Genomic DNA, 22,185 nt, shown 5'->3' with positions numbered 1-22,185 from the left:
TTGATGCTGCAATGCATTGATAGCTAGTTTGGCCAAGTGGAGTTATGTGTGGGAAAGAACAACAAACATATAGATATACAAATAACATATGTATTATCTTACATTTTCTGTACCTCCTGACTAGCCTCTGCATCAAATAAAAGCAATACAATAAAGGCAGCAAGACAATTGTTTTTTTAAATTTCTATCAAATAGAGAGTTTGCACCACCGAAATGAGTTTTTGCTTTCCAGATAGTAGTGCCCCTGCATTGCAGGAGATACCTAAATCAGGTCAACCATTTTTTTCCCTGTTAAAGAAAGCTCATTACTTAGAAATTCTATAACATGAATCATGCCAACTGAACCTTTGGGAAATATCTCCAAACTCAAAAGATGAACTGAAATAAATCCCATTGGAAAAGGCAAACCTTTGTATCTTAATAAGATCAAATTTTCATATATGTATATACACACATACATATTTTTATCCCTGCTTTCCAAATGATAAAAGCATCGCTGAATGTAGCACCTTGCTAGAGCACAAATAGTTATAAAAACCTGTCCTTGGCTCTCATAAAGAATGTTTTGGATAGAGAAATGCTTTACCATTTTCTATTTAAGACTTTTCCCCTCATTTGTGCTCTTCATCTTAATCTTTAACTAGGTCTTGTTTGCTGTGAATTATGTATTCAGACCAGATATAAGGGGTTGTAGCTCTTTGGCAGTCACAGACCTTACACCTGTCTGCATGAGATCTGAAACTGAAATGTGATTTCTACCAGTTTCATCGCTGTGTAATTAAGCACTAATCATGCTGCATGAAAGTAACAGAAAGGCTGAGTCCCTGTGATTAGAATTAGACTGCAAAGCATGATTAACAATACCTCACCTCTTGTTAAAGCTAAGCGCAAAATCTTCACAAAAGCGACTGGAATACAGTCATGTCCTAAATACGTGCCCAGTGTTGGATTCCTGATGTGCAGTTTTGAATATATGAGATACTCAATTTGTCAAATAGTCAGTGACTTTTCTGTAAACAAACCTAATCTTCTTAAGAAAACAATCCTCATATTTGCTGTGTTTCATGCCTGGGTTACAGCCCCTTTCATCTTTCTTGGTCAAGTTTCAGGTCATGAACCTGTCCTAGGTTTCAGCTCCCAGTCCTACCTTGCAGACCTGGAACGGAAATGTAACCATGACCCTCAAGGCCAGCCCTGCTCCAGATTATTCTGTTTGGTTGCAAATTTCTTGTAGCCTGGAGGAGCTTGTAATGTACAGAAACAGCAGAACAAATAAATGCAGAGATGGGGATAAGGGAGGCAGAAAATCCAGGTGAGCACCAGAGAGAGGTATTTGCCTTTCTGTGCCCACCATCTCTTATTTTAGATTTAGATGGCTGAAAACAAGGAGGATAGAGTGTAGAAAGGGCAAGGGTGTATTGGCTTTGAGTTTTGAGGAGCCCACAGAAGGATGATGAGTTGCGGAGGAAAAATTATCCACATTCAGGATCTGGCACAGGCAATGAAATGGCAGTGACATTTGGCAGGGTTTAGCAATGAGGAATAAAATTGAAGGCACATTGGACAGGAACCAGGCTGGGTGAATGCAAAGATGGTGAATACCAAGGTAAGGATAGGGGCTTGAAAAAGGGAGGGAATAGTCTGAAACAGAGCACAATGTATGGAAGGTTTCCAAGACATCTTTTGAACAGATTGAAGACAGAGTGATCGTAGGAAGGTGGCTCAAGCTCCCAGTTTCACTGTCTGTAAAATGTGAAAGATAATAACTGCCAAACTCAGAGATGCCTGTTGCAAGGCTAAACTCACCTGTGCAAAGACTGCTAATGATTTCAGTTTGCATTCTGTGAGCCAAATGCAAACCCCATGCATGTAATTCCATGAAAACCTATGGGAGTAAACCCACTTCAGGCTGGATTTGCAAATGTATAATGCAATTACTATTTGCTTTGTGACTGTTAATGATTCTTCCTAAGAAACTTTTTCTTTTAATATACATACACACATGTAACATTGATTTATAGGTCATGTCAAACTCAGAGGCAATGGCCAGTTTCAATCTTACACATTGAGCTAACTTTGAAAAGAAAGATACTGTTAAACTGTCTGCTGGAGGTAAGCCTTTAAGCAATAACTCATTTGATTATTCTTTTCTGGTAAGACAACTGTGCAGACTTAACTCTGTAATGAATGCACATGCACTGACTCTTAGACGCTGTGTGGCATAGGACAGTATGTCCGCTGGTAAGAGGCAAGGATGAGAAAAAGCTTGAAGAGGGTTTCCAGTAGCAAGTGCTTTCACTCCCGGTAGCAAGATCTTTAACTCTGTAAGTGGACGTTATCTAGAGATAAAACCTTCATAAGCACCATTTCATTGTGTCTTGGTCCTTTTTCAGCCAACAGGTATACCCTTGCTGCTCTACCAGCCGAGCTAAAGAAGCGCATGTGAGTCCATAGCTATCCTGGCATCAGAGTGATGTGAGTCATATCTATATAGACAGAGAGCAAGGGCAAACTGCATGCTAATTTGGCTTTATAAATCTCCTACTTGGCATCAGCAACAGCCTCTCTTTTTGGAAAACAGTGACACATGTCTTCACGGTCATTAGGATTGTAACTCTCATTTCTCTTTGGTGCCTGACAGGTGGGTTTTAATTAGGCCTCATGGACCTCCTGTTTTCAGATGGTGCTGTGGAAAGGAGGAGAGGCTTCTCAGAGCATAAATCCCTTCAGGAGATAGATGTTCAGATGTTTCTGGAAATCCTGCTAGCAAATCACCTGCGTGTCATGGCACTGGATTTCCTTTAGAAGCTGTTGGTGGCTCAGAGCTACAGGGATGGAGCAGTGACAACCAGCAGTCCCTGTGGTTACATGTTGCTTATTCAGTGTGTCATCCTGTGCACCAAACACCTCCCCAGGCAGATGAGAAGGTGAACATCTTATGCTATGAAACTAGGACATCCTTAGACAAGAAAAGGAAACCTGGGCATCAGTGATATAGAAATGAGGAGTTTATCATTAACTGGAAGGAGTTATAAATCATAGAAAGTCCCTTTTTTCCTATTCAGTGGAAAAATACCTGTGCCTTTATGAGGAAAATCTTAATTGTTAATCTTAGCTCTATTTTTTTCCTCTACTATCCTTCTGTATGTTTTAATATTTCAAACAGCTTTTACTGCACGGTCAGTATGTTTGTTTTCAGACAGCATTCTTTCGAAGTGTAGAGCCTGAATATGAACATAAACAACATACGGCTTTCAGCTTTATTGGCACCTCCTGTTTCTCACTTTCATTTCTGTCAGAATATCAAAATACTTGGTGTTACTACTAATATGTCTACTCCTGGAGTCACATGCATATATAAGTAGCTGATTTATTGTGGTTAAGTTGCTTGTATTGCTGGCTGAAGGAAAGAGATGGCATGCTGGGAGAGAAAAATCTGGTAGGAAATAAAAATCCCAGAAATGTATCTTTTAAATCTCATTATATCTGGACTTATGGTCCTTGAATATGAAAACATGAACGTGAGCCACTTTCAGTGTGTGCTCCCAGTCCAGAAAGCCAATCGTATCTTGGGCTGCATCAAAAGGAGCGTGACCAGCAGGTCGAAGGAGGTGATCCTGCCCTCATGAGACCTCACCTGGAGTATTGTGTGCAGTTCTGGTGTCCTCAACATAAAAAGGACATAGAACTGTTGGAACAAGTCCAGAGGAGGGCCACGAGGATGATCAGGGGGCTGCAGCACCTCCCATATAAAGACAGGCTGAGAAAGTTGGGGCTGCTCAGCCTGGAGAAGAGAAGGCTGCATGGAGACCTCAGCAGCTTCCAGTATCTGAAGGGCGAATATAGGGATGCTGGGGAGGGACTCTTCATTAGGGACTGTAGTGATAGGACAAGGGGTAATGGGTTAAAACTTAAACAGGGGAAGTTTAGATTGGATATAAGGAGGAAATTCTTTACTGTGAGGGTGGTGAGGCACTGGAATGGGTTGCCCAGGGAAGCTGTGAATGCTCCATCCCTGGCAGTGTTCAAGGCCAGGTTGGACGAGGCCTTGGGTGACATGGTTTAGTGTGAGGTGTCCCTGCCCATGGCAGGGGGGTTGGAACTTGGTGATCTTAAGGTCCTTTCCAACATTAACTATTCTATGATTCTATGACTCTATGATTCTAATACTGTATCTAGTACTCAGCAATACTTTAACTGTACAAGCAATTGAGTTTCCTAAACTGCCAGTATTTTCCACTGGTTAAAAAATAGAGATTATTAATAATAAAGAATATTATAAACAATGTCTGGAGCTCAGTTCAGTAGCTGATACACAGTTGAATCCTGGCAGGAGAAGGTTTACTGCTGTTCCAGTGTGTAAGCGTGGACACAGACCTGCATGGAGCTGCCTCACAGCTATCTATGTACTGGAAAGACTTCTAACAATTTAACTAGGAAACACGGTATTTATCCACCGAGATAATGAACATGAGAATGTCAAAGAGTAAGATCTGAATTTGAAAAACAACCTCTTTTTTGGCATGTCTGTCTGTGGTAACCACTGGGCTGGCTTAAGAGCAGAACACATTTTTTCCCTTTCTGTCTCCTTTATGTGTCAGTAATAGAGACCACCCTAGAAGGGCATTGCATTTTCACAGCTCTGTTTTGCAGGCTATCAGTACTGTCTTTCTCTGCAAGCCTACCTCCATTTCATGTGTCTTTCTATAGTATCTTAGTAGAGAGTAACAACAAGAAAAAAACCCAACTAAAGCAGTAAGATTCTGTTCTTATATTTGCTGTGGAGTAGGTAAGGAAAATCTCCCTGCAAGAGGGATATAGATTTTTTAAGTATTTTGAAAAGTTATCACTTTGAAAGCATCAAAGTGATACCACTGACAAATCACAGAAAGTCCCTCAAGGCTACTCAGGTAGTTCCGCATATATGCAGCTAAAAACCACAATACGTCTGCTGTATTAGGACTGAAATATGTTGGTGAGATATTTTGCTTTGAGGAAACCTGACCAAAGAAGCTTAGGGAGGTGGGTTGATAACTGCCATCAGAAAAGTCAACAATTTTTAGCTGTTGTTGTTTATGACTGTTTTTAAAACAGGGACAAATAATTTTCCCAATAGCAAGGTTTTGCATTTTGCCTTGTCTTGAAGCGAAATGTTGAGACCCATTGAGAGGTATGGAAATTGATTCAGCCATAACCTTTTCTAAAACACTCTCGGTCCATGATGACCCCTGTAAGTGGAAACATTTGCTTGCTCAGGAGGAGTAGAACTGCTTTTTCAGGTGTGCCTTTATATATTTGACATTTTACTTGCCGTAGATTTTTTTTTCCTTCAGAGGATGAATGGGGCTGATGCTTTATCATATTTGTCAGTTTGACTCGCATCCCTTGATCCTCTTTGAAGAGCAGTCACTCATGTGGCTCAGCCCTCATTTCTGTCAAAGCAACATTAACCAAGTAGTCATTTTCCTCTTACTTTCCACAGCTAAATTCAAAGTAGGGGCATATACAGCTTTTTTTCCTTCAACCTCACAGACATCACTTTATGAAGTGAAAGGTTTCCTCACACATGTGCGCTGAAGCAGGATTACTGGTTAAGTGAATCTAATGCGAATGTTGGGTTCTGCTACTGATGTTCTCACATGTGCTGGCAGAGTTACTCTCTGCACTCAGTAGGATCAGGTAACCTACATTTGGAACTGCTTATCAGCTGTATCAGAGGGGACAGCCCCTGGGAGGTGTTGACATCCATGTGAAGCAGAGCAACCCCTATAGCTCTGTCACTTCCCTGGTTTCTTGTAGGCAGCTTCCTGATGACTCAGGTGGCCAATCCCACTCATCATGGGGGGCAGACATAGCACCTATGCAGAAGAAAGGCCAGGTCTGCCACTGACCAGGATTAAGCAGCCTTTGGTCGGCTGAAGCTCCTGCAGCAGATTCACTATCTGATCAAATAACTGAGGAGGAGGTGAAAGGGAGGGCTCAAAAATTTAAGCTTTGTCCCATATGTGTGCTACTAGCAGCCTATTTTGAAAACCAGTGCTTGGTTTTTGTGCTTAGCATTAATAGCCTCATATATCTTGAGTTAATATAAATTATTTTTTCTTTCCTTGTAGAATCCTGTGGTTAATTTGTTTTTAAAGTGTTGTACAGTAATTACTTTTTTTTTAATGAATCATCTGACAAACTGGTTCATCAAACTTGTCACTTACTCTGCTATTTCTCTTTTAACCCGGACCTTACAATAAATTCTAATCTTGACTGTCAGTCATCAGCAGAACACGAGAGAAGTGAAACTTTACTAAATTGCTAGATTTCATTAAGGATACGTGCATGAAACACTTCTACATAGGACAGACAGATTTTATCTGCTGGCTTGTTTGTGATGCAGATTTATGGACTTTTCAACTCTTCTACACATATATGTGCCAACAGAAAAATCAAGCTCAAATAGGTAGTAATTCAAACTTTTCACAATGCATATTTTCCAGACTTCACTCACAGTAAGCAACGATTTCCTCCATAAACTATCTCATGGACTTTGTTCATGGGCAGCAAGGCATTACTTGGTGCTTATTTTAGGGTTTAATTAGGAGAACGTTCAGTCAAGTAAATATTTGTTGACTTGGAAGAATGACTTTTGTGGTCTTGGGACTTCCCCATCCTACTGGGGAGGGAAAGCACTAGCTTTCTGAGATTTTAAATGGCATCCTATTCATCACCTCCAGTTCAGCTGACCAAAATTTCCTGTGTTTAAACTATGAACTTCTTGACTGTCTGTCCCATTCTTACTCAGACCTATCCCAGGCACCTTACCATCAAATTAAAGTGTGCAGCCAACATTCTGTCTAAGTGCTTTACTGCTATGTTAGCAAGTACAAAAGGAACCTGGAAAATATGTTGAAGGTGTACCAACATATTGATTACCCAGCTGACTTCCAAAGAGACCTCTCTGAAGATCTGAAGTGTATGTGATAGTGCATATATAGCTTTGGTTAGTTTGCTTAGGAAACACATCCATGCAAACTTTGACTCTTTCCATCATTCCTTTCCTTCCACTCATTCCTCTGCCCCGTAAGCTTCTACTCTTTTTTAAAGGGGATCAAGCAAAAATTTGCAAAATTCTGCCAATGAAGTATAAATAGTTCATACATATACGTTGATTAAAATTAATGTCTATTAAATAGGAAACGGATTAGAGGTCTGGAAAAAGTTCTGGTCCTAGAATGAAAAAGTTCTTGTGTATGTATAGGTATGAAAGTTACCTCAAGGTGGTTAAATCATAGAACCATAGAATAGTTAGGGTTGGAAAGAACCTTAAGATCATCTAGTTCCAACACCCCTGAAATGAAGTTGTTTTAATTAAAAAAAAAAAAATAAAAATACAGGCATAGCATAATAATGATTTCCAAGATAGAGAATATTTTTTGCCACAATCAAATGCTAAGAGATTTCTCTTATTGAAAGTTAGGAGAGATGGTGTTTGCCCTGTCTTATGAAATAATTGTCTCAGGCTGTCCATTATACTCAGTGACATCAACCAAAGCCTTATGAAGCAACGTTCTTCCAATTATTGTAGGGGTCCAAGCAAAACACAGCAGTTGTATCTTGATGAGAGATATCATCTCATGAGACCTCATTTGGAGTATTGTGTGCAGTTCTGGTGTCCTCAACATAAAAAGGACATGGATCTGTTGGAACAAGTCCAGAGGAGGGCCATGAGAATGATCAGGGGGCTGCAGCACCTCCCATATGAAGATTGGCTGAGAAAGTTGGGACTGTTCATCCTGGAGAAGAGAAGGCTGCGTGGAGACCTCATAGCAGCCTTCCAGTATCTGAAGGGGGCCTATAGAGATGCTGGGGAGGGACTCTTCGTTAAGGACTGTAGAGATAGGACAAGGGGTAATGGGTTAAAACTTAAACAGGGGAAGTTTAGATTGGATATAAGGAGGAAATTCTTTCCTGTTAGGGTGGTGAGGCACTAGAATAGGTTGCCCAAGGAGGTTGTGAATGCTCCATCACTGGCAGTGTTCAAGGCCAGGTTGGACGAGGCCTTGGGTGATATGGTTTAGAGTGAGGTGTCCCTGCCCATGGCAGGGGGGTTGGAACTTGTCTTAAGGTCCTTTCCAACCCTAACCATTCTATGATTCTATGATGGCCTAAGACGAAGCTGGCATTATAGCTCACTGAAAATACTTGTCTTTCTCAGGTGAAAGGCAGGAAAGCAAATTTTGTTTAACTAGAAAATTAAAAAAGTTGTTGATATCATTATTGAAATGAGGAAGTATAGGATCTGAAAGAAAATACTTTAGATTTTTTTCCTTCTGGTGATCCTATAGTTTGCAAATCTCAAAAATCCTGCTGCATCTTTGCATTCCACATGAGGTTTTACATTTGGTTCCAAAAGCAGCACTTAAACTTTTTCCATTTATTTCTGTGTGTCACAATCTCCTGTAATCACCTTGTATGTTTTACGAGAAAGGAAAAAATGAGAAAGTCTTTAAGGTTCTAATACATGTGTATTGTAAATGAGAAGGACATATAGTGAGCAAGAAAACTGCTTAAGTTGGCAAATTGCTTAGGTCATGTTAAGGTGTTGTTATATATGGGCTTGAGAGATAATATAATATAATATAATGCTGCATATTCAAGAGTACCTAGAGATTACATTGCCAGCTTAGGTTTGATAGCCTCCAGTGTTTTCATTGCTAAGTTAAAATTCGAAACAGGTTTTAATTCCACTGTGTTCCATTTCCTGATTGTCAGCTAATGACTGCACTATTCCTACGCTGGTGACATCAAAATTGCAAGAGATTGCAGCACATTAGCTGAATACATTCTGGTGCTCCGAAAATATAAAGCAATATCTAGGGCTCCAATTTCACGTGGGGAAGTATAAAAATATGTTACTGAGAAATACAAAGTATTCTCTAGTGACTTGCACTAAATGAGTAAATTATACTTGCAAAATCAAGTACTGAAACTGGAGATTGGTGTTTAAAGGAGCTTTCTTTTTCAAATTAGCTGTGTTTATTATGCATTCATCAAATCCCAATGCTCCCAGACAGTCTGAATGTGTTGTTGGCATAATAAAGTCTCTAGAGGCTAGAGGGAGTAGACAGCCCAGTATAAGTGGGACTGCCTGTTGACTTGAAACACAGCCACCTTTCCCATCTCAGAATATATGCCAAAGAAGTCCATTATGCTTCCAAAATTCAGATTAGATATTTACAGTCAAATTCAGATTGGTTATTTGCAGGTTCTGTTCTAGAGGAATTATAGGAAGTTGGGAGCAGTTGTGCTATATCCAGCACTGTCCTTGCGAGGAGACATTTAAACCAGGGCCATGATGGTGCTGGTGGATACAGATACTACACCACTGGAGATACCATTCAATACTTCAGTGCAGAGGTGAAATCTTCTATCTGAACAAGTTCAGTTCATCCAGCAATGAGCTTTGAAAAAGTAAAAATATTCACCTGTCCCTGAGCAAACTGAGAAATAACCAACAGTGTTGCCTGAGGTTTAGAAAAAACCAAAGCCCTACTAAGACACAGATCTCAAGTGGAAACTTGAAGTCCATTTTTACTCGAGCTCCTAACACACTTCTGAATATGGATCTTGTACTGCCAGGATTTGCACTTCAAAAAATATCTCCAACACGTCCAAGTTTCATCTCCTAATATAGGTTAGATTGGAGCAGGAGGAACAAGACCTATGAATGTCACTACTTTAGTTAAGAACTTGATAGAAGCTTTCACAAGCATTTACAAATTTTCCTTTGAAAGGTCTGAATAATAAACCTGCATCATCTTTCATAGATGTTAGTCTAAGCAACATTCATAATACTGTGTTAATCTACGGTGATGTTCTAGATAATAACTAATGGTTGAATATGTTTTTGCTGCAGTGCTTTGAACAGCAGTTTTATGGACACTCAAGATTATTATTGTTCGTAATTTATTTTTCTCTTTTTATGTACAGCGATGAAGAGGTGGATAATACTTATCATTTATCTCTGTTTCAACAGGAGGGATATTTGAAACTGTGGAAAATGAACCTGTTAATACTGAAGAACTGGCTTTCAAGTTTGCAGTCACCAACATTAATAGAAACAGAACACTGATGCCTAATACCACATTAACCTATGACATCCAGAGAATTAACCTTTTTGATAGTTTTGAAGCCTCGAGAAGAGGTAGTTATCTCAATTACTGTTCTCTACTACCTTTCCCCAGCCTGGTCTCCTTTTTTTGTTCCAATTGTAATATGTGTGTATGAATGGTAACATAAAATTCATCTTTCAAAGTTATTTGAATTAAGAATCAAGCTTGACTTGGACCTGTCATCTAGTTTCTGATAAAACACCTACATCCTCTCTGCATGCTAAGAGCCCCAGATGGAAGGTGACAAGTCCAACCCATTTTCCTTTCCAAAAAATAGATTTGCCACCTGGAATTCTGCAGAAAATGATCACAGACTAACAGGGAGCACAGTGGGATGTCACAACCCATAATTAGAACACATACACAGATATCCATCATACTTTAAAAAATTATATCTATTGTACTTTAAAGAACAGAGGCCAGTTGTCTCCCTGTCCTGAAATGTTAACACTTCAGTGGTTTAGAGATAGAAGTAAATTTCTCTGTCATGAACAACTAGAAGAATTGGAGTCGACAAATTTGGATTTTTTTTTTCTATTTTGTTCTCAAAAGGAAGATTATGGCCTAATTTGCTTTCATTTAAATTGCTTGCAGACCAAAATAGAAAGGGGAAAAAAAATTACAACTTTCCTTGAGCACCATATATTCCTTTGCCTCTAGGAGGCAACCTTGAAGTTTGATAGAATTTTATAGAGAACAATCTAGTTCCTGGAATTTGGTGGTGTGCACACAACCTCATGCAAACAAGTCTGACAAAAGACCCGTAAGTCACTAAGACTTTACAGATGTGATTTGCAGTTCACTGGGGTATCTGTCACTGTATGTGGCATAAGATATTCTTGTTATAAGGCAAAAGATATGTCTGCTATGAAGGCAATTGAAGGCTGCAAAATAAACATGCTTCACATCATGGATCGTTCTAGAATGCTGATGATCCATCACCTTTCAAACATCTAAGTTACTAAATTCTTCTTATGGTACTTCGATTTCTTACTAAAGATTGGAAAAATGGAGAATGCTTTCAAAAAAAACATCAAAAATAGCTTTAAATTGTGTTTATTGCATTTTTTTTTTCAAGTATCAGGTATATGCTGGAACAATACATGATCAAAAATCAAGTATGCTGGATTTACAATCCATATAATTGAGACTGAGACAGGACTCTGGATTCCCTGTAGAGCGAGAATCTCTTCTGTGACTATTGTGGAAGTATGTTCACCATTTAATCTGTAGGAAGGAGTTAACTTCAAATATTTTTATAAATTTATGTGCAAGGAATCCATGCTGACAGTAGTAATTTCTTCACATCAGGAATTACTGATATTATTTATGCAATTTATACATTAAAACCCGTGATCCTTTAGGAAGGCTTCTGAATTAAACCTTGAAATCACATGATTTTATGCTGTTTGTAAAACACTCAATTGTAGAGGGAAAAGAGAAAAAAATTGATTTTCTGTCATATTGTATTATCAGAGAGACAGATACTAATTTAAAAAATCTCTTTTTGTGGATGTTGGTATACTCAATATTTCACCCAAGCAGACTAATTTATAAATTTCCCATGAAGAACTCCCTTACAAAGAGTACAGCACTGCAACTAAGCACAGGGCTTGTCCCCAACCCATAAACCTTATTAGAAACATTTGCAATGAATTTTTCTAATGGAGAAAAATAATTAGTATTACTTTGCCTTCTGTCTGTTAGCCTAAAAACACAGGGGAGGGAAAGTGAAAAGACACCTACAAGAGGGATCCTTTTCTCTGAGATATAGGCACCAGGAGAAACAATTTTTTGTTGACACTAGCATTTCACTGATTTGGAAGGGTATTAAAATGTTAGTGTGTGTTGGCTCTTTATTTCCTTTGTCATTGCTGAGGGCTTTAGGCTTTACTGCCTGTTTTGTAAACACAGATTATGGAGCGCCATTAATCATAGCGCTCTTTACTGTTTATGTTCCTGCAGTAGCCTGAAATTAAAGCAACTCGCATTGGTAGAAGCTTGTCAGTCATGGAGGGAATCCATATAGTGCTTTTTGTGGTTCCATAAAAGTATTTCCAGACACACTGCCATGAAACTTAATTCATGTGACATCCTTTTGGCAAGCCCATAGAAGGAAAACTCCTGGTTTCTCCAGAATAATGCCATTCTGAGAAAAACAGTTTAGGAATCACTGTGATCTGAAGGTAATGAGCAGAGAAGTTGGGGTCTTTGTATTGAGGAGGTTCTATGATATAATGCTGATCAGTAAAGCTGTTTTCAGGAACCATTTACAAATCTCTTAATAATCTGGGGAGAAACATGGCTACCCATTCTCACTTTGAAGTGATGGGGATGGATGAAGAATAATTATCTCAGTAAACATCACACAATTTCCTTTCTTTTGCCAACTAACATCTTTTTCCTCTCCCTTCCTCTCCCCTTCAGCATGCGACCAGCTTGCTCTTGGTGTAGCTGCTCTGTTCGGACCTTCACACAGCTCCTCTGTCAGTGCAGTGCAGTCCATTTGCAATGCACTTGAAGTCCCACATATTCAAACCCGATGGAAGCACCCTACGGTGGACAACAAAGATGCATTTTACATCAACCTCTACCCAGACTATGCAGCCATCAGCAGGGCAGTTTTGGACCTTGTACTGTACTACAACTGGAAAATAGTAACAGTAGTATATGAAGACAGCACAGGTAAGTAGTACTGGTGCACTGCTGGTCATGTACTTCTGTTAACACATGTATATGAGTAAGTTCTGTGAGAGAGAGAGCCTGTGATCGTTTGGCATATTTAGAGCATTTTTCCCCAGAGTATAGAAGAAAAACATCTAGTAAGTTGCAACTATTCTTCTGCTGCTGTGGCTTTGGAAAGCTGTTCACTTCATTAGACCTTAAAATGCCGTATTTTGCTTCCTATTTGTGGAACCAGTGAGGGGTTGATCTTAAGAGGGACACATCTACAATGCAAAAGTTCAAGCTGCAACATTTTTAATGGAGTGACTACCTTGTTCCTTGAAAGTAGAGTCAATCCAACTTGTCAGATGGATACTGAAGCCTGAAACTGAGTTACAGTTTGTGTAAATGTTCCCAGTCTGGAACTCTTAACTGAGAGAAAATCATTGTTTTGTGACAAGACCCTCCCTCTGGGGTACACCAGTGGTGTATCATAGACAATCAATACCTACAGCACATCCCTTTTTGTTCACAGAAAAGTAACAACAAAAATATAATAAAAACTTGTTCCTGGGAACAGTGATTTAAAGGCTTATCAGAGACTAGAACTTTTTTTTTTTTTAACACATAGCAACTGTGGAAGAGAGTCAATGTATAAGGAACTCCAAGCTGCAGTTGCATGTCTTTACATATCTAGGCCTTAACGTACCTGCCTCTGTAGCTGATAGCGTGTATTGTGCCAACAGCCACAATATTTCAGGCAGTGTCATTTCCCTCACTGGAGTGGGAATATATTGTTTCTGTGAAATGTGTTAGCTGCTTTAGTCACTGAGATTACTGCACACCTAAACTGCCCTCAGGAGTCCTGTCCGGCAGGACTACACACCAGAATTTATTCCAAGCATGACTGCAGAGAGCATAATCTCTCCTACAGTTTAGACTTGGTCATGGATTAAGGGTCCATAAATTTGGCTTTACAAGAAAAGGTTTGCATGTAAACAAACCATTAAAAGCTCAGAGAGGTCTATAGACCTCCTGTCAACACAAAAAAACCCACTAAGTAGAGCCTTCCCGGGCACAAAATTACAGATGAGGGAATATTCTAAACTGCAGAAAAGATTTTCTTGGAGACACTGTATCTTTAAAGATGAAGAAAATAAAGCCAACAAAATAAGACACTGACACTTGTTAAGTTCACACCACTGTGAGCTCTCATCAGCATCCTTCAGTGCTATCTTTATGTAGTAAAAAAAATAAATATATAAAAATGTGTAGCTGAACCATTTGGATTTCTGGAAAATCCTGTTGTGCATTAGCAGTTATTGGTGCAAATTAAGCATTTCACTGTCAAACCCACTCTGAGGTTTGCATTCCCTTTTCTTTTTCCATTGCCCACAGAAGTAGTACACTTCCTAGAGCTCCTCAGATGTGCAAGTAATATTTAAATTCTTTGATGGCATAAAACAAACCTGGATGAACCATAAGCTCAGGCATCTGCCTAAGGCTTTAAAGGGAGTATGAAAAAAAAATAAATCAAACCTTGTAAAATCATGTTGTAAAAACATGTCTGAAAGATCAAATTCTGCTTAAAAAAAGTATAAATTAAAAAAAAAAAAAGGCTATCAATTATAAGGCTAAAAGTTCTTGGTACACTGTTGACAGCCCAAAAGAAGCAAATTTCCTCCTGGGTCCAAGAGGTGGGTCTCAGTGACAATGTTCTGCTCTCATTGGACTCAGAGAGTACACCAGAAGGCTGGAGGTAGAAGAGAAAGAACAAGACAGGCTGGGCTTACTGCAATGGTCTTCTTGCATTTCCATTAGAATGATCTAGCTCAGCAGGATTTCTGCTGCACTCCAAAAATATACTAAATATAGGTAAAAAAGTAGAGGTCCTTTCCACCCTGCCCTATTATCATTATCAAATTAGCATTCTAGAACACTAAGCGCTGTGTATGTGTTCAGTTACAGAAATGACTGATATTAAAGAGATTTCATTTGCAGAGAGATTTACAACTTTGAGTCAGGAAAGTAAACAGGTCAACTTTGATCAATATAAATACTTTTGGATTTTGGGTTAGAGTGATGCCATTTAGCTCAACTTGTTTTTACTTCTTATCTCTTATGTCTGACACTGTTGCACCACAAGGAGAAAAAAGATATTAACCTATTTTTATCTTAGAGATCAGCTTCATTCCTAAACAATGAAATCACAGCTCTAACAGTGAACTTCCAATGATGCATACCCAGACTATTCAGATTGAGATTAGCCGTGCTCAAGGTTAAGAGTCTATTTTGAGGTTTAAGTGTGGAAAATCCTGTTTCATCCTTCACATTACATCATTGCTCCAAGCCCACAGCCAGCTCCAGCACAGAGGCCACATACTGTGACAGTTTACCAAGCCATAGTTGCCCACCTCCTGTAGTTACAGTTTTCACTACTGATGGACACATCCGTCAACAGAAATGTAGTTACAAGTCTGGACTGGGCAATGTTAAAAAAAAACCCAGTTCATCTGAGTGAGTTCGTGTTTCCAAATTACTTGTGCCCACCCTTCTTATCTCAAACACTATTTACCATGATTCCAGTTTTTATCATTCAAATGTTTTTCAGCAATAACCTTTTTCCAGTCAATGATTTTTGAGTTCAGACAGAGACAAGAGCACTACAAGTGTCTGAACAGCTTAGCTCCAGTGTAGACAGTTTTCTCAGTAACATATGTCTTTTGAGATTTGGCAAATGATTATTATATAGTCCCACATTGTTCATGAGCAGGTTGTATGACATATGAAGACAGACATGTCTCAGGGACAAGTGCTTTACATCTAGGAAGCTACCTGTGTCAATAGCGCTTGTTACACCAAAGAAAAGCAGAGCTGTCTTCATTTGACAGCTGTTAACTGTAGTCCCAAATTTTCATTCTTCAGCATTTTACCACCATACCAGCTTTACTCTTTGCTTGCCTACTGCCGACACTGGGGTTAAGCCATTCTATGCTATCTCACATACCTTCTCTGATGTCAATGAAACATCAGCACTTTTCCCAGTCTTCTAGAATTCATTCAGGGCTCCAATATTTATCACATCATTTGCTGAGTTTAGTAATCTACTGAGTGGACTCTATAGGATTGTCAATGATAAGTAAATTTTATGTAAGCAGGTCTAGAAAACTGGCAACCAATAGTACTAAAAATTAAACTTGAATAGGAAGTACTCATCCTGTTTCTTATAAAATATTTTAACGATACCAAATGCACCATGTTAAACAACTTTACTGTCTCCTCCAAAGGAACCTATGGCAGTTATAAAGCTCTCGTTTTGCTGCTAAAATACATTTACAAAAATTTTTTATGTTTCCTGAGTCTCTTAGACTATAGTATAAATATGAAACAAAGCAGGCTACAGCTGGTTTTTTTTCTAATTGCTGTCCTCATAGTAGTGCCATTGAAAGATGGACTTCCAGTCAAAGTCATCTTTCTTGATAGCAAATTAATGGCTTCTGGTTATAGAATAAGTATTTATTCAAACATCTCATAGTTTGCCTGAAACTCCCATCCTGCTCCCTAATGCCTATAGCTTTGCAGTGCTAGGAAAAAATGGGACTCATAAGCAAGCATATTTATTTTTCAAGTTGACACGGTGCTCTTTTTTTCTATATTAAGCATAATCTATTATGTTCAGAGTCCCCAGACCATCATCAGCCTTTTTCTGATTATTAACTTGTCTTTATTTTTCATCAAGGTGTTAAAAAAAGAGTTCATTTATATCAAGTGTGATGCCTTTGTGTAAGGCAAAAAATTGCCTCCTGAAGTTTAAAGATGATCTGACTAAGCCTTGCAAGAGACTGCATGATACATCAAGCATGCATTTCCCAAACTTAGGTACCATAAATTATGGTTTATCTTTCCACATGCTAGAACTGAGTAGACATGCTGTTCCCTGACTGAATTTAGTCATTTGTAGTAGAACCCTTGCAATATCCCATTTCTGCACTTTTTTGTTTGGTACATTGATCTGTAATAGACACAGGACAGTCTGTTATCAACAACTCCATCAAAACGAATAACATTGCCTTCAGCACAGGTTTGACTCTGCTTTTGATTTATCTTCCTTGAATTCAATAATTTTAACCTACCAGGATCTGAGAAGAGCAACTACATCAAATTCCTCACCTTCTGTAAGAATCTTTGACTTTCCCCACTTGTTAGACTGCTCTCCCGGCATTTGTTTAAGGCTCAGAGGAATGAGTTTTTTTCATCATATCAGTTCTATCAGTTTGCACAAAGCAGAATTTGAGTTCTTACTGAATTTGCTTTCTTTGAACTTGCTGTTACAAGAGACATTTAACTTGCTAGCCCTAAAACGGTTTTATAATAAAAGGGAGTTCTTGCAAAGCTTTTTTTTTCAATTTTAAGTCAGGATGGATCACATATACTTTTCTTAATTAAAAAAAAAAAAAAAAAAAAAAAAAGAAAAAGACAATACAGAAAATTCCCAACCCTGTTTCTGAAGGAAAAGGGGAGAGTGTTTAGATGTCTGGGTACAAGGCAGCAGAATATAGACAGTAGATCAAGACAGTCAATGAAACAAGTCTGGTTTCTGGCCTTATAGGTTTTGTTTGAAAGCCATAAGTTGAACATTTCTTCTCAACAATACTGGCTAACACTGTCTCCAGGCCCTCCACGGTTCATGCTCAGCCACCACACCTTCTACTCAGATGGACTCTATATCTTTCCTACTCACCTTCCTGCTCCAGCACAGTCCTGAGTCGCTGCTCACAACACCTACTTTGCAGAGAGGATGCCAATGTCCATGATATGTCATTTCTGTGCTGCTACTTCCTTTCCAATCTCATTGGCAGTCTGTGCTGCCTCCTGTCTGTTGCAGGCTGGGCTCCAGATGGTCTCACTAAGTGCGAGAAAAGGGGCTGCCCTAAGCACTGCACTTCCCCACTCCCACCAGGAGTCAAGCTAAACAATTCATGCAGAAGATTTGTCCCATGTCAAGACTTGGTGACACCATGTTCAGGAGTTTGGGTTTGTTGAGCAAGAGGAAGGAGAGTACTGACGGTTATTAACCCTGTGCTATTAATGAGTTAGTTGATTCAGGTGTTTGCCTGGTCCTCTATATTAATAACTGCAGTTCTTTTCACTGTTTCTCTGTTCTTTTCACTGCTTCTTTGTTTTCTTCAGTATACTATACCTAGGCTTTATCTTCAGTTCATGTGGCAATAGAAAGTGATGGGAAGAGTAAGGTCTAAGTCTTATGTAACCGAAGTCGACATATTAAGGCACGCAGCATTTTCCTTCCCCCCAAAAGGAAATGGAGGCAGGCAGGCAAATTCTTTCCCTTTGCTTTTCACCACACTTGCTCTTAAGTACTTTTTGTTGCTGGAAAGAGTAAAACAGTACTCAAGCCTGAGGCTCTATAAGATGCAGATTCCTTGCATGCTGAACTCCTCCTCCCAAATCTCAATTTTCCTTTTCCGTAGGCTCACCATTCATTATAGTGGCCAAAACACTGCAGTCAAGGGCTGAACACAGATTACATAGACTCCCCTTTTTATTAGTCAGTGTTGGAATATGTGCCCCATTCTCATAATAATAAGCTCAAATTGTTTCATATTTACACAGGCTGGCTTCCAGCCAGGCTCCGATCTCACAGCCTGTGCAGCAATTTACATTTGAATACTCATAGTGCTTAATATTTTGTATTGATTGTTGATACTTGAAAACCTGCAAAGAGCAGACCAAGCATTGCAGGCGGAGGGGAAAGATTAGTTTTTTTCAAAACACATTGCCAACACTTGAGTGAAAGCCAAAAGTCCTCAACATAGCAATCACTCACTAACTTCAGAAGAAACAGGGATGCTTCATCTTGCCTTATATGTACCATTGGACCAAGGTAATTTACACACAAGACAAATATATACCCGCTCCCAGCAGGAGAGTGATGAGTTTTCTAATATTAATAATTTGTTTGATTTTGTTCAAGAAGTGCTTCTTGCCTGTATCCTCTCTCTGTCTGTTCGTATTTATAAGGCATCATTTTGCTTTAACTCAGTGGAAGATCAGAGTTTTTTTGCAGGTAAATTGCATTCATGGATAATGAGAAAGAGACTGTAATCACACACCTCAAAAAATTCTTCGGTATCTGACTTACCTTTTGGAGGCAGTACAAATGACATAGGAGTGCTGAATTAGCTAGTAGAATTGCACTGTGTTTACATGCTTGGACAAATCTTCAAGTGTTGAGGTCCACTGACTTCAAATAGGCTGTGTAAATCTGTAGACCCGAAGACGTAGTCTTAGAAATCTTGTTCCTGTGCTTATAGATGAAAAGCTGGATCTCAAAGTATTTCAGTTCCTTATAAGATCTCATACTGGCTGATTGACCTTATGCAAGTCACTACGCCTTCTTGCTTCTTGTCCCTAAACTGATGATAATAAAAATCTAAGGCTTCTCCTGTGGGGTATTATAGTGTATGCTGAAATGAGGACATTGAGAGTCATATGGATGGCTGTTAAGAATGAATCCTGGTAAGTGCCGCTCAGGCTAACAACTGGCTTCTAAGTGAGCCACAACAGAGGTGCTGGCTATTGAACATTTTTCTCTCTGTACCTCCCCTCACCTGCTCATACTTGACGTTAGGCAGGAAAGTTAGTAAGGAGGTTTCTTCACTTCTATGTTCTTGTTGTTTAATATCAAAATAATAATTAACTGCGAAGTGAGAAGCATCATATTCTTTCTGCAATAAACTATCAATATAGCATTCATTCAAACTTATCTTTTAGTCAACCATTTAAAAATATATTTCAGAATATTTAGGTACTGAAGCCAAGTATAACCATGAAAAGGAAAATCTGTAATGATATCATTTTGGAGGCTGGCAAATATGAAGCTAACAACTACCCTTTGGGCATTTGAAATATGTTGGGACTGATAAGAGACCCTGTTTAAGTGACAGTAAATACTCATTGCACAGAATAGTTAGTTATATAATTGCACATCATTTTTTTCAGGTCTAATTCGCCTGCAAGAGCTCATCAAAGCCCCTTCTAGATACAACATTAAAATCAAAATCCGCCAACTGCCCTCTGGGAATAAAGATGCCAGGCCTTTACTCAAGGAGATGAAGAAGGGCAAGGAGTTCTACGTGATATTTGATTGCTCACATGAAACGGCAGCAGAAATCCTTAAGCAGGTAAGGAGGAAGGGGTGAAAAAGCATGGCATTCATTTTGTATCCTGAAAGTTGTCACTCCCTCTGGTTTTCATTTCTGGGAAACACTAAAAATGAAAGCATTTGCCAGTTAGGCCAAAGGCTTGTTAACGCCAGGTACAGAGTTGTTACAAAACGTGCAGCATCATCTCAGCGCTCCACAAGACTACATGGCTTCACAGAGCCATGAGGACCAGCAGCAGAAGAGAAACCCCTAGATATCCTGCAGAAGGAAATATGCATTTCCTTTTAATCCTTCAGTTTCTACTTGACTAGGAAAGTTGTCGCGTTTATTTTAGCTTCTTGTGGTTTAATCAATAGGGCTTTTATGTCTTCCCCATAAGAAAATGAAAGAACGCATTTTGGAGTGCTTAGTGAGCAGCTCGCATTGAGTTATTGCCTCAGAGGCTGCACATCAGGCTGAATGTTGGCTATAGTAACAGCAGGGCACTGATCCATCACATACAAGAGCATAACTCTGCATTCACATTTCTGTAACAAAGCAAGATTTGGTCTGCTGGCACCACCTCACTGAATTTTGAAGTGTGGTACAGCACAAGGGTGGAACGGAGACAGTATAGGAAGGAAAATATATATACTTTAAAACAGGAGGAAAGGCTATTGCACAAGGGCCAGCATAGCCCTGACCTAAGCGTGAGAGTTGGACAGCCACAAAAGGCAAGGACGAGCACCACAAAGCCTGATGTTAACGGGCCGGGACATTACCAGGGGCACACACACAGAGGTGTAAATTAGAATTTACTCTTGTCTCTTGTAATATATTTCTAGACAATCAAAGTGTAAAGCATTGTCTTCTGCAGTTCGTAGAAAGAAAGACAATAATTTTGAGCAAGTAGTATAATGTGAATGTCATTTCCCTTTTTACTACGATTTTAAGTATGAGGGGTTGTTGTTTTTACTGTAAATTTGCCTGATGGGAAACACTGATCCCTGAAGACCACCAGAGAGCTTCCACTGATCTAAATGCACTGATATGGGCTGTCCCATAAAGGTTAAAACCTATGCTGTCATCCCAGAATGTTTTGCTGAAATATTAAAGCTACACAGAGTAGCAGTCTGTGATAACTAAGTAACTAAGATAACTTCCTGGTCCCATTAGTCTGCAGAGTCTGAAACCATCCTCTCCAGAACAGAGAATCTTGATCCTGTGAATATAGACTTGCGGGGTGATGTCCTAAATCACGTGCACTACAGCTGAGAGCAGCACAAGTTCCCATGGGCTAGTAGGGTTAGATTTACTGCTGTCAGGAAAGTTGGTCTGTACTAAATTGTAGTATTTTCTTGGTGCAAGTGGTGTATTTAAGCTACAGCAGATCCAGATGCAAGCATGATGTTGGGAATATGAAGGAAGAGCAAGGGGAGAGTGCACAAACACACCTTGCGTGATAGGGAACACCCTGTAGCAAGCAGCATTAACTGGACATGGGGTGGACAGGAGAGCTGCTATCCTCTCACATTGCACCCCTGTAGGGCTGTCCAAAGGTGCTAACATTACAGCAGGAATGAGCTGCTCCAAAATGAAATTTGTGGGGAAAGAGCTAAACTGACAGCACAAATTTGGAAGGATGTGCAAGAGGGAAGTACGGATGTCTGGCACACTGCAGGAGGCACAAAGCTTCATATATGCAAGGCTGAGTATGAAAAAATCAATAAACAAAATAACCTTAGTGCCAAAGAAAGAAGAGGAAGTGCTAAAAGATGCTCTGCTAAGACAGGGCAAAGTAGCAGAACAGTTTGTGTGGAAAATGGATCAGGGAGACAACTGACAAGCTGCAGATACAGATAATGCTCTCCAGTGCTTTAAGAACCCAGGGAATGATGGTGAATGGCAGTGTGGGAGAAAACAGGAAAATTAAGAGAGACATACAGAGCTATGGAAAAGGAAGCAACATAAATATAGGCTAGAAAGAAAGGGAAAATCGCTTTCATAAGAGACAGTTCTGTGGCTAAATCTAGATGCTGGCAGCAGTAACTCAGGTGTTGAAGTTCCTCACTGACAAAGGCAGCTGTGAAATGTGGAGGCATAGAGGGCTCTGAATTCATGTGGGACTCATCTGATTGTAGGTTAGCTACATGAAGTACCGTGGTTCACATTCTTACCACTGCACACACAAATCC

At 39.4% G+C, this 22,185-nt stretch overlaps 1 protein-coding gene across 2 annotated transcripts in view; it reads left to right on the top strand.

The window, feature by feature from the left end:
• The window catches only part of GRIK1 (glutamate ionotropic receptor kainate type subunit 1), a 171,311-nt gene that overhangs the window by 84,280 nt on the left and 64,846 nt on the right, over positions 1–22,185 (top strand). For both annotated transcript variants that reach the window (XM_061359011.1, XM_061359012.1), the window contains exons 2-4: positions 10,028–10,195; positions 12,591–12,848; positions 19,848–20,029. In XM_061359011.1, the coding sequence (XP_061214995.1) occupies positions 10,028–10,195; positions 12,591–12,848; positions 19,848–20,029 (608 nt within the window). The remainder of the gene's footprint in view (positions 1–10,027; positions 10,196–12,590; positions 12,849–19,847; positions 20,030–22,185) is intronic.

Source organism: Neopsephotus bourkii, unplaced genomic scaffold, assembly GCF_033783945.1.
Source record: "Neopsephotus bourkii isolate Nb327-2 ecotype Australia unplaced genomic scaffold, CSIRO-AGI_Nbou_v1 NB_962, whole genome shotgun sequence".
NCBI classification, from domain to species: domain Eukaryota; kingdom Metazoa; phylum Chordata; class Aves; order Psittaciformes; family Psittacidae; genus Neopsephotus; species Neopsephotus bourkii.
This window is presented reverse-complemented; position numbering and strand designations above follow the sequence as displayed.